The sequence below is a fragment of the Buceros rhinoceros genome, unplaced genomic scaffold, assembly GCF_000710305.1.
Source record: "Buceros rhinoceros silvestris isolate BGI_N320 unplaced genomic scaffold, ASM71030v1 scaffold28093, whole genome shotgun sequence".
NCBI classification, from domain to species: Eukaryota; Metazoa; Chordata; class Aves; order Bucerotiformes; family Bucerotidae; genus Buceros; species Buceros rhinoceros.
The window spans coordinates 386-9,754 of record NW_010404628.1 but is presented as its reverse complement, the minus strand read 5'-3'; the positions used below and the strand labels follow the sequence as shown (position 1 = coordinate 9,754).

Here is a 9,369-nt window from a genome sequence, read left to right as displayed (position 1 = left end):
CCTGCTGAAGGGGCCCCAGTGTTAACTTTGAGCTGCTGTGTAGTTTCTAACACAGTAGATCAGGTCAAAGACTTGTTTTAACTGGTGCTTTTCTGTCAGCGTGAGCTAAAGCAACCTATAGAAGTGGCTAGAAATGGGAGAAGATGAATCCAAGCCAATAAAGATAGAAATACTGGGGAAACTATGCCGAGAACAGATTGCAAACTGCAGCATTCCATGGAGAATGTAAAAAGGTGTGACTTACAGATATATCCGTTGTCACTTCAGAGACACTCAGCAGCGATGGTGTAACACTTGCCAGATACACTTCACAGGGGATCTCATCAAACACCGCAGGACCCAAGAACACAAGGTAACGACTGTAGCATTGATTTCATCTTTGCACTGATCTGTCATGGGTTTGAGTGGAAGTGTCCAGCATCTCCTGCTCCCCAAGCAGCAAAGGAGAAGTGATTGGAGTGGAGATATGCACATGAAGTTCTGCCAGTAACATCCTCGCTGTCTGAGGGTGCTGCCGTGCTACCTCCTGCCTCTGAACACTGGCCCTGTTGGAGCTTCCAGGTGCCATGCTGTGTCGGTATAGCTTGAAGCACCTCTAGTTTCGAGCTCCTGACTTTTCTCATGGCCTATCATACTCATCTAATCAGCTGAGTGGAGGAATTGGTGGGCAGGCTGTACATTTTCAAGCTAAAATTTAGGCAGGATATCATATTATTGTTTCCTAGGGGAGAAGTGCCAAGGACACCTTTTATAAGCCACATTCGTTTTGCTCTGCATGTTTTCCATGGTTTTGGCAGATAAGAGCTAAGGAGTGCTTTCTGCTGAAACGACAGCTCTCTTTGTAGTCTCCCTGTTTTAGATGCAGGGCTGTGACTTCGTTTCACTCAAGTGATGCCTCTTCTGACTTACTGAATTGTCCCTCTCTCCTTAGCTGGCCAAACGCTCGCTTCGTCCTTTCTGCACTGTCTGCAGCCGCCACTTCAAGACCCCTCGCAAGTTCGTGGAGCATATGAAGTCCCCTGAGCACAAACAGAAAGCCAAAGAGGTAATACTGCCTGAGGGGAGAGCTGCGCAGGACGGGAGGCAGCTACACTGAGGTGTACTTTCTGCTTCCCTGATTATTGCAGGGATGAAAGGAAGATGTGCAGCTCTTCCAACCCTGTTTTAATTTTCATCTTTTGCTGTGTTTCTATTGTTAGAGCTTAAGGAAATTGAGTGAAAAGGGGACAAGGAGTTAGATGTGTCTGGAAGCGAGATAGCTGTGTGCCTCTTGCAGTCCCTTCTGCTCATCGAATGCAATCTCTTGGATCTTCCTTGGTAAATGGAGAGTTGATCTGACCTTTCTTTTCTGTACCTGGCAGGTGAGGTTAGGAGAGAAGGAGTTGGGCAGCCCAGAAGACTCGGAGGAGTTGATCACAGTGGATGCTGTTGGCTGTTTTGAAGATGATGATGAAGAGGAGGAGGAGGAGGGGGCAGCTGGTGAGGAGGAAGACCTTGATGTAGTGCTGATAGAGAATGAGGATTCTGCTGCCAAGCAGGTATGCCATGCAGAAGGAGAAGGAACAACGTATCTGCGAATCTGCGCTGGGATCCTGTGACTTAGTTGGTCTTGGCTGGTTGAGCTCAGGGTTTCCCGAGCCCAGTCAGCCTTGCACCCTGCAGCAGGAGGGTGAGAGCTCGGTTTTCTTCCAGAACACAGGACAATGCAAGAGAGATTCAGGCATTGCATTTGGGATGCAGGAGAATGTTTCTGCTGTGCTCTACAGCTCCTACTTGTGTCTTCAAACGTTACCTTGTTGTTGAGGAGCATAAGCAATGTCTTTTCAAGGGAAAGAATTTCTGACAGACATTGACATAGTCCCTTAGAACAGCTGAGCAGTAGCTTGGTCTCATAGCAAACATATCTGTGGAGGTTTATCTTGCTAAGAATTTTCCCAGTAGAGAGCAGTAACCAAGAAGGAGGGACATGGCTAAGCTACTTCAGGCTTGGGAGTGCAAAGGCTGTTTTCAACCCTTGTAATGCAGCAGCCTGCTGACATTGGGTTTTGTATCTGGCCCTGACTGTATCTGTATCTGTGCAACTCCGTCTCTGGATGTGAATCCTCTGTTTTGCTCCCAAAGACTGGGAGCTACCAGAAGAATGTAAGAACCCAGGAAGGGAATTGGCATAGATACAGCAGGCACTAATGTTCTTTTGGTTTCCAGACTGGGCTGAAGGAAGTGTCTTTGGAGGATTACGAAGGAAGTGAGAAGTATTGTCCAGACACAGCCTATGGTAAGCAAGCAGAGTTAAGAACAAAGGCCCACAGAGCCTTCTCTGGCCACATGCTGTAAGAGAGGATGGTCTCTTCCTACTGCTGTAAAAACTTCTTGAGCCATGGTGCTCCAGCATTGGACTGTTGCAGGTTACTGCTGTCTGGAGAAAGAGGCAAATGTTGCTTTATTACTGTGTGATAAAACATAAGGATGTGATTGATGTTTGTCAGCTGCCTTTTGCTTTCAAGAAGGAAGGATGAGAGCCAAATATCTTACTAAGGTAGGAAATGGAACAAGTAGGGCAGGAGTACTGACGAAATTAGGTAGCAAATAAGGGATACTCTGGAAAGATGGAGCCTGAAAGCATACTGATGAGAATGCTTTCCAACAGAAATGCAGCTTGTATGGAGATACTGAGCAGTACTGACAGTATCGAACTCTCTGCCAGAGCCCAAACTGTGCATGTTTCCTCCGCTTCAAAACCCCCACGCTCTACCCTAGTGGTTATTCAGACATGTTGCTGGACTGGTGGGCAGTGTTGCCTCCGGATGGCTGTCTCTGGTCCCAACCCTGCAAGCGATTCTGACTCCAGACCTCTAATGGCCGCTCGTGTTGTGAGGAGGGCAGCTCTGCGGAGGCTGCTTTGTGCCCAAGGAGAGCTCTGTTTACACCAATCTTCCGTATCGCTGTAACCTTTCACTATCCTGTGGCAGATGGAATAATGATTCATGCTGTGAATGTTCTCTGCGTGTTCCTCTTGCGCGCCTGCTGTCTTCTGCTTGGTTTGATCCCATTACATTAGATCACATGTTCTCTGTAGTTTTCCATTATATTCTTTTTTCCTTTCTTTTCCCCTAAATGCTCTGTGTAGTTTCTTTGCTCTGGCAGCCAGATTTCTCTCTGAATATCAACCACACAGCCATTCCATGGTAAGACGAGATATTCAGCAAGTCATCTTGCAAATCCCTGATTAACAGAAGCAAAGCTTCCCACTTTTCTTTTTCTCCCTCCCCTCCCTTCCCCTTCCTTTTTAACATGCTTTCATTATTTGAGTTCCATTCAATGTGATCTGTGATTTCCCTTCCCCTCCCGTTTCGCAGGCCTGGATTTTCTGGTCCCCGTCGCAGGTTACCTCTGCAGGCTGTGTCACAAATTCTACCATAGCGACTCTGCTGCCCGGCTCGCACACTGCAAGTCCCTGATGCATTTTGAGAACTTTCAGGTTAGACCCTTTGGCGATTGCATGGCCTGGCATTTGTTATCCCTGTGCGTGTCTCTCCAGTGAATCTGCCACGTTAGCTGTCTTGTCTTCAGTTCATGTCCATCATCCTTAGTGTCCATTGTGCCATAGCTTTCTCCTGGTGTGCTCTGTTTGTCTCCCGTCACCCCTGTAGATCTAAAACCAGTCTAGTCCCGCTCCCCAGCTACTGCTGCTGTCATCTTGTTGCCCATTTCTGGCTGGAAATCTTCCTCAGAGTGTCTGCTCTGTTTGCTGAACCTGTGGAGTCTGTCATTCAGTCTAGGCCTCTTCTCTGTTAGACAGATTACAGGTGGGTCAGGATGGAGGAAAAACAAGAGATAGAGGCTGTTCCTTTTAAAGAAAGCTGGTACATTCGCAGCTTTTCATGTGGTACTGCAGGAACAGCTCCTTTAGCCAAAATTGTGGGTGTGATTCATCCATGAAGGGCCTGGTAAAATCAGATGCTCACCTTAGAAACTGTGAAATTTAACGTTACAGACTCGTTATGTGATGGATGCTACAAGCTGGTGAGAGTCCATTTGGTCCCCAGGGTCAGCCTGCAACATGAAGCCAGTTGGTCTGTCTGTCTGCCTGCTACCCTTTCCCAGAAACTCCTTAGCACAAAGCTCTGCCAGGTGATGCTGTTCCTTTGCTTTACTGGCGCCCCCTAAAGAAGCCATATTGCCCCTTGCTGCTTTCGTATCTAGAAGCTTTTCCAACTGGGCTGGCCTGGAATCTGCCTCCATCATTCTGTCCTTGTTGACTTGCCAGGGGGTGAGGGGCCTGGATCAGTATGCTGTGGTGGGTACGCAGGGCTTGCACTGTCTCTGCACTCTCCTGAGACCGCTGCCTGGGCCCTGCCTGTGCAGGAGAGCAGCATTCCCTGGCCCTGGCAAGGAGGGAGGCTCCCCCACTGCACGCAAAACCCACTCCAACAAAAGCAACTGCACCTCCCTACCAAACCCCCAACACTTTGTGTTTTTCTTCTAGTCTCCAGACAGGTTAACTATTCCTAGTCAACTGACGCTGACCCCAGCACGGGGTGGGGTGCTGCAGAAGCCAGCACTCAGAACAGTGGATTTGGAATGGCAAGTAGCAGAAGACCACAGCTGTTCCTTCATGGTTGCTCCTCCTCTCCCACCCCTGCAGCTAGTCATTTCGGGAATGAAGGAATCGGCCTTGCAGTTTTCCTGGCTTATTTTAGATCAGCTTAGAGTGAAACTGCAGCAGCAGCGCGTATGCCTCCCTTTTGGCCCATTTAGAGCTGAAATCAGACGCTTTTCAAATGGATGCCAAGTGACCTGGAGGGATTATTTATGACAGGAGTCCAACCTTAAATGTCTGCAGGCAGATAACTATTACTCTTGGCTGTCTTGGGGTTGTCACAGTGCGAGTTAAATCACTGGCAGTTTCTGGAGTACTCTCACCAGCATAGCTCAGCAGAGGGTTTCAAAGCAGAGAATTGTCTGCTGGTGAAGCAGTTCACAGCGTCACTCTGAAAATGAATTGGTGTGTTTGCATCTGGTTTAGTTTGGCTACAACTTCATGACTCAACTGATCTGGTTCCGATGCCTTATGATATTGTGCATATCCCACCATTTGAGGACAGAGAAAGGACAGGCCTGCAGCGATAAACCCAATCACAGCGTAAAGCTGCCCATCTATGTGCTGTAATTGCACGTTGCAGACTACAGTAGCAGTGCTGAAGGCAGTGGTGAAAGCCAGCACGGTCAAAATAGTTTCCTTAAATTATCAGGTCTAAGGCTAGTGCTGGTTCAAGGGACCCTTTAGCAGAAGGCTGAAAGTGAGCTGATGGTGGAGGCAACTGGTGTGGAAAAGAGGGAGCTTTGGTTTATTCCTTTAGCTCATGCTGTCTGGAAGACAGGATTCCTCCTGCGTGTTAGATATACAGAGCTGCTGTTCTTCTGAGATTGTCTTGACAATAGCTGGTAGCCATTTTAATCTCTGCAAGACCTCTACTGGTTCATCGCGATAGCGAGTGCAAATGAGTCATTTGATTGATTAAATGCTCCCCTTTATTCTGCAGAGGACCTCAGTAGCTTGTAAGATACTCTCGATATCTTAGTGTTCTGACAACAGTTTCACTGACTGCACAGATGCTATCAAAAGAGTGAAAAAATCTTAAGCTTTCAACTTAAGTCTTTTGGCTGATAATCGTTAACTCACACCTCTGTAGCCGAGGGCAGTGCACAGGCTCGTGTACCCAGGGGACATGTCCGCAGTTACATCCTGGCAGTAGCTGAAGCAACAGCTGTCGCTTGCACTGTTACATCTGCAGAGTCCTGAGTCTGACTGAGATTAACAGTTGCCAAAACATGATTTTTTGTCTTGGGAGCCACAGGTCTGCCATGCACTTGCTCAGCATTAAGTAATGCGAGAGGGACTTCAGTTTTTAATATCGCCACTTTTCCTCACAGGAGCTGACCCTTCTCTGCTTGAAAGCCTCAGCAGCCAGGCCAGGAGAGCTGCCAAGACAAGTTGTGCCCCCGCATTTCTAGCTGCCGCTCACCACTGGTTTTGTGCAGGTTTTCCTGGACCAGCTGCTACTTGCTGCAGTGACAGTAGCTGAGCTGGGCTTGTCTCTCACGTTGGTTTGTTTGTATTTGCAGAGGTACAAGGCAGCGAGGCATCGCACCACGGCTGCCTACCCCGAGGCTCCCTTGCATTCCCAGGGCTCCAGCTCCCAATTGCTGGATGATCTGAAACAGCCTCCTGCTACAATAGCAGATACCAGCAAGAAGATGAATGATGATCATGGGATAGACAAGGAGGGTACAGAGCTGTCAGTCCTGCAAGAACAAGCTTTGAGGGCTGCGGAGGGTAAGGGTGAGCTGGCCGCCCCTGCAGCAGAGGGCAGAAACCCAGCCAGCGAGACTGACGATGCGTGTGGAATCATGGTTGTAGAAGATGATCTACAGGAAGAGAGCAAGTCCACTACCACTAGTGCCGAGTGCCTCCTCCCTGAAGAGAACCGCACCATAGGGGAGTTGTTGGGACATGCTGTGTGTGAGGAGGAGGAAGAGGAAGCCGATACAGCCAGGCAAAGGGAAGGCGCAGACGATCACCAGGATCCAGGGAGCGGCGGGGGTTTAGGACACGAGGCAGCAAACACAGGCCAGGAGGCAGCGGTAGAGCCTTCCTCCCTAGGCAAAGGTGAGACAGCCAGTCTTACCTCTGCTGGGTGCAGACGCTCTAGCAGGCGCAAACCCAGATAGAGTGGCCTTAAAGGGAGAGCCCCTTACATATGAAATTTGCTGGAAATGTTTATTTTCTGAGTCTTTTAATAGAGCAAAAACCTTCAACTTCACTGCTGTTTTTATTTTAAGAATAAAATAAGCCTGGCTTTAGCGTGTCTAATACAGGATGGTGTTGGTCATTACTTGTACAGTTGGGATACAGCAGTGTGGAAAGACTGAGGCCTGGATGGTTGAACCTGAAAGAAAATGGTAACGTGATTCCCACAGGGGACAAACCGCACGGAGCAGATGGTTGCAGGCTTACTTTTCACCAAGAATTTTTTTGTAGTTCCTCTCCTTTCCTTTTCAGGCAGAGGAAAAGTATATATCTCAGGAGACTGTGTGCCCAGTTCTGCTCCTCAGAACAATTTCCTTCCAAAGGTGCATGGTCTGGGACACGCACTGTGTCCTAAGCTGGGCAAAAACAGGCATCTTGGTCCTTAACTAACACCTAATACAGTCTGTTCTCATAGCGGAGACTCTCAGGAACAAATTTTGTTTCAAACTGATTTTAATAAAACAGATTTCTTACAAATAACTTCTTTAACTTTCCAAAAATCTCCTTTAACTCTACAGAAGTAGATCAGGAAGACTTGCTTCCCAGCGCTGGCCCCAGGCCATCCTGACAAGATCCCAGTTTCAGACCAGTACGTTCACACGTCCCCTTGACAAAACAAACGGGGAGAACTCTGCACACGGCCGGCAGGCCCCTGTCTCTGCTGTGGTGGGTCTGACGGGGCTGCTCTGCCTCTCTAATGCCAGAGTCCTTCATGGCAGCTTCCAGCTGAACCAGTCAAAACCATCACCCTGGTAGCTTGTCTTATCTGCATGGAAGAGAACAGGAGCTCGTCCCGGATCACTGGATGCTGCCAGTGTTGCACACATCACAGTTAATGTGAGGGATGGGGAAGCTGGCCTAGGGCCTCCCTCTCCAGTGTGTCACCAGAGCTACAGTTAGGGGCAAGCCTGGAGTCAGGACAGCCCCTGCCTGCTGCTGTGTGTTGTGAGGCAAGAGGCAGGAGCCACAGCACTCCTTGGATTGAACAGTGTAAGAGCAGAGATCATTCTTCTCTTTGAAGAGGGCCTGCTTGCAAACATCTGTGTGGCATCAGGTTCCCTCAGCCAGCTTGAACCAAGTGTCACTGCCAGGCTTGAGATGGGGAGAAAAAAGAACCAGCTCTCCTACATCCACCTGTGAGCTCCAGCACCTACCACACAGCTAAAGGAAAACAGAACGAGGGGGTGAATGGCAGGACACAACCACAGGAGGGAACAAGTAACAGGCAGGAGGTACCTCTTCTATTCAAGTTTTACATTAAATTGGTGACTAGTTAAGTGTGCCCTTAGCATCACCAGCTGAGTTTGTGGCCAGCACGCTAGGTGGGAGGCTGTGAACCCTGCACATCAGCTTCCGTGTTCTGCTGCTCGCTCTGCTGCTGGAACTCCAGGCGGGTCTGGCGGTTGGACTCCAGCAGCTCTTTCAAGCAGGCGTGTAGATAATCGTTCTTCTCCTCCAGGTGATCCAAGCAGGAGTTGATCTGGTCCAGCATGGAGTTTATTGAGGCATATTCTAAAAGGAAGGCAAATGAGAGGCTGAGCAATGTAAATATATTGTCAGTGAAGGCAGTGGGAGCTCTTGCAAAACATGCCCACAGCATTTTATCTGCCACTGGGTGGGTGAAGTAAAATGCCACCGAGTCCTGCACATGTTGTGTTTCCCGATCAAACGAGACCCACGGGAAGCTGGAGGACTGGTAACAGGATCTAAGGCAAGTTACCTGTGGGCAGTCCCAGCCCATTCTCAGCGTATCTGACAGCCTTTGGCGTCACACATCAACAGCTGACACAGGCTGAGCCCCAGCACGTGGTGATCCGCATTCCAGCGGCACAAATCCCAAGGACAAGCCAGCCTTTGAGCTGCCGTAGGGATCACCGTTCCTGATGGCGCAGGCATGCTGGCAGCGTCCTGAAGTGTTCACATTCTGTGAAGCTTTTCTTGAGGCTCCCAGGCTGGGATGTGCTTCACAAGAGCCCGGATGGGGTCTGCTGCCAGGACAGCAGAGCCACTACTATGGCAGGAGCAGGGATGACCCCAACGGTGCTGGCAGCAGCACCGTTATCTCCAGAGGCAGTTAAGTGTGGCGCACAAGTTCAACCATGGGATTTTTGTGCACTGTTAAGACTTTGGGTACTTCTGATTAACCCCAGACTGATTGGGGACGATCCTGCCGGTTCTCTAGGAATGGTTTTGTATTTACAGTGATTTACAGGACAGTGATCACAGTGATGCACGTTAGCACTGCTAATCAGATGAAGGCAGCCATGCTGCTGCCATGAAACGCTTGCTTTTGGATTGCTCCAAGCAATATTCACACAATCCTAAAGAGTAACAAAAAAAACCAAACTGAAAAACCAGACGAGATTAACCTCTGCCGACAAGTTACTCAGGAACCCCGGGGGTGACAGGAGATCCCGGGCACAGCCAGTCCCATGTTCCTTTCAGAAGCTGCACTGGCTGAGGCAGACATCGAGCTGTGACCCACGGGCTGGCGTCTGTGAGGCCTGTGAGCTGCAGGAGGAGGAAAGGTGCCTGGTGGGGGGGACAGACCCACACCT

At 49.3% G+C, this 9,369-nt stretch overlaps 2 protein-coding genes across 2 annotated transcripts in view; one reads left to right on the top strand and one right to left on the bottom strand.

The window, feature by feature from the left end:
• CIZ1 (CDKN1A interacting zinc finger protein 1) overlaps positions 1 to 6,876 on the top strand; it is a 17,083-nt gene extending 10,207 nt beyond the window's left edge. Inside the window, exons 9-14 of the mRNA XM_010133456.1 lie at positions 268 to 352; positions 932 to 1,045; positions 1,362 to 1,538; positions 2,206 to 2,275; positions 3,357 to 3,478; positions 6,127 to 6,876. Coding sequence (XP_010131758.1) covers positions 268 to 352; positions 932 to 1,045; positions 1,362 to 1,538; positions 2,206 to 2,275; positions 3,357 to 3,478; positions 6,127 to 6,732 — 1,174 coding nt within the window. The 3' untranslated portion in view covers positions 6,733 to 6,876. The remainder of the gene's footprint in view (positions 1 to 267; positions 353 to 931; positions 1,046 to 1,361; positions 1,539 to 2,205; positions 2,276 to 3,356; positions 3,479 to 6,126) is intronic.
• A 1,253-nt stretch (positions 6,877 to 8,129) lies between these two features.
• On the bottom strand, positions 8,130 to 8,411 carry LOC104491092 (chromosome unknown open reading frame, human C9orf16). Its single transcript, XM_010133455.1, has one exon. It carries the CDS (start codon positions 8,409 to 8,411, stop codon positions 8,130 to 8,132), a length of 282 nt encoding a protein of 93 aa, XP_010131757.1.
• Positions 8,412 to 9,369: the final 958 nt, after the last annotated feature.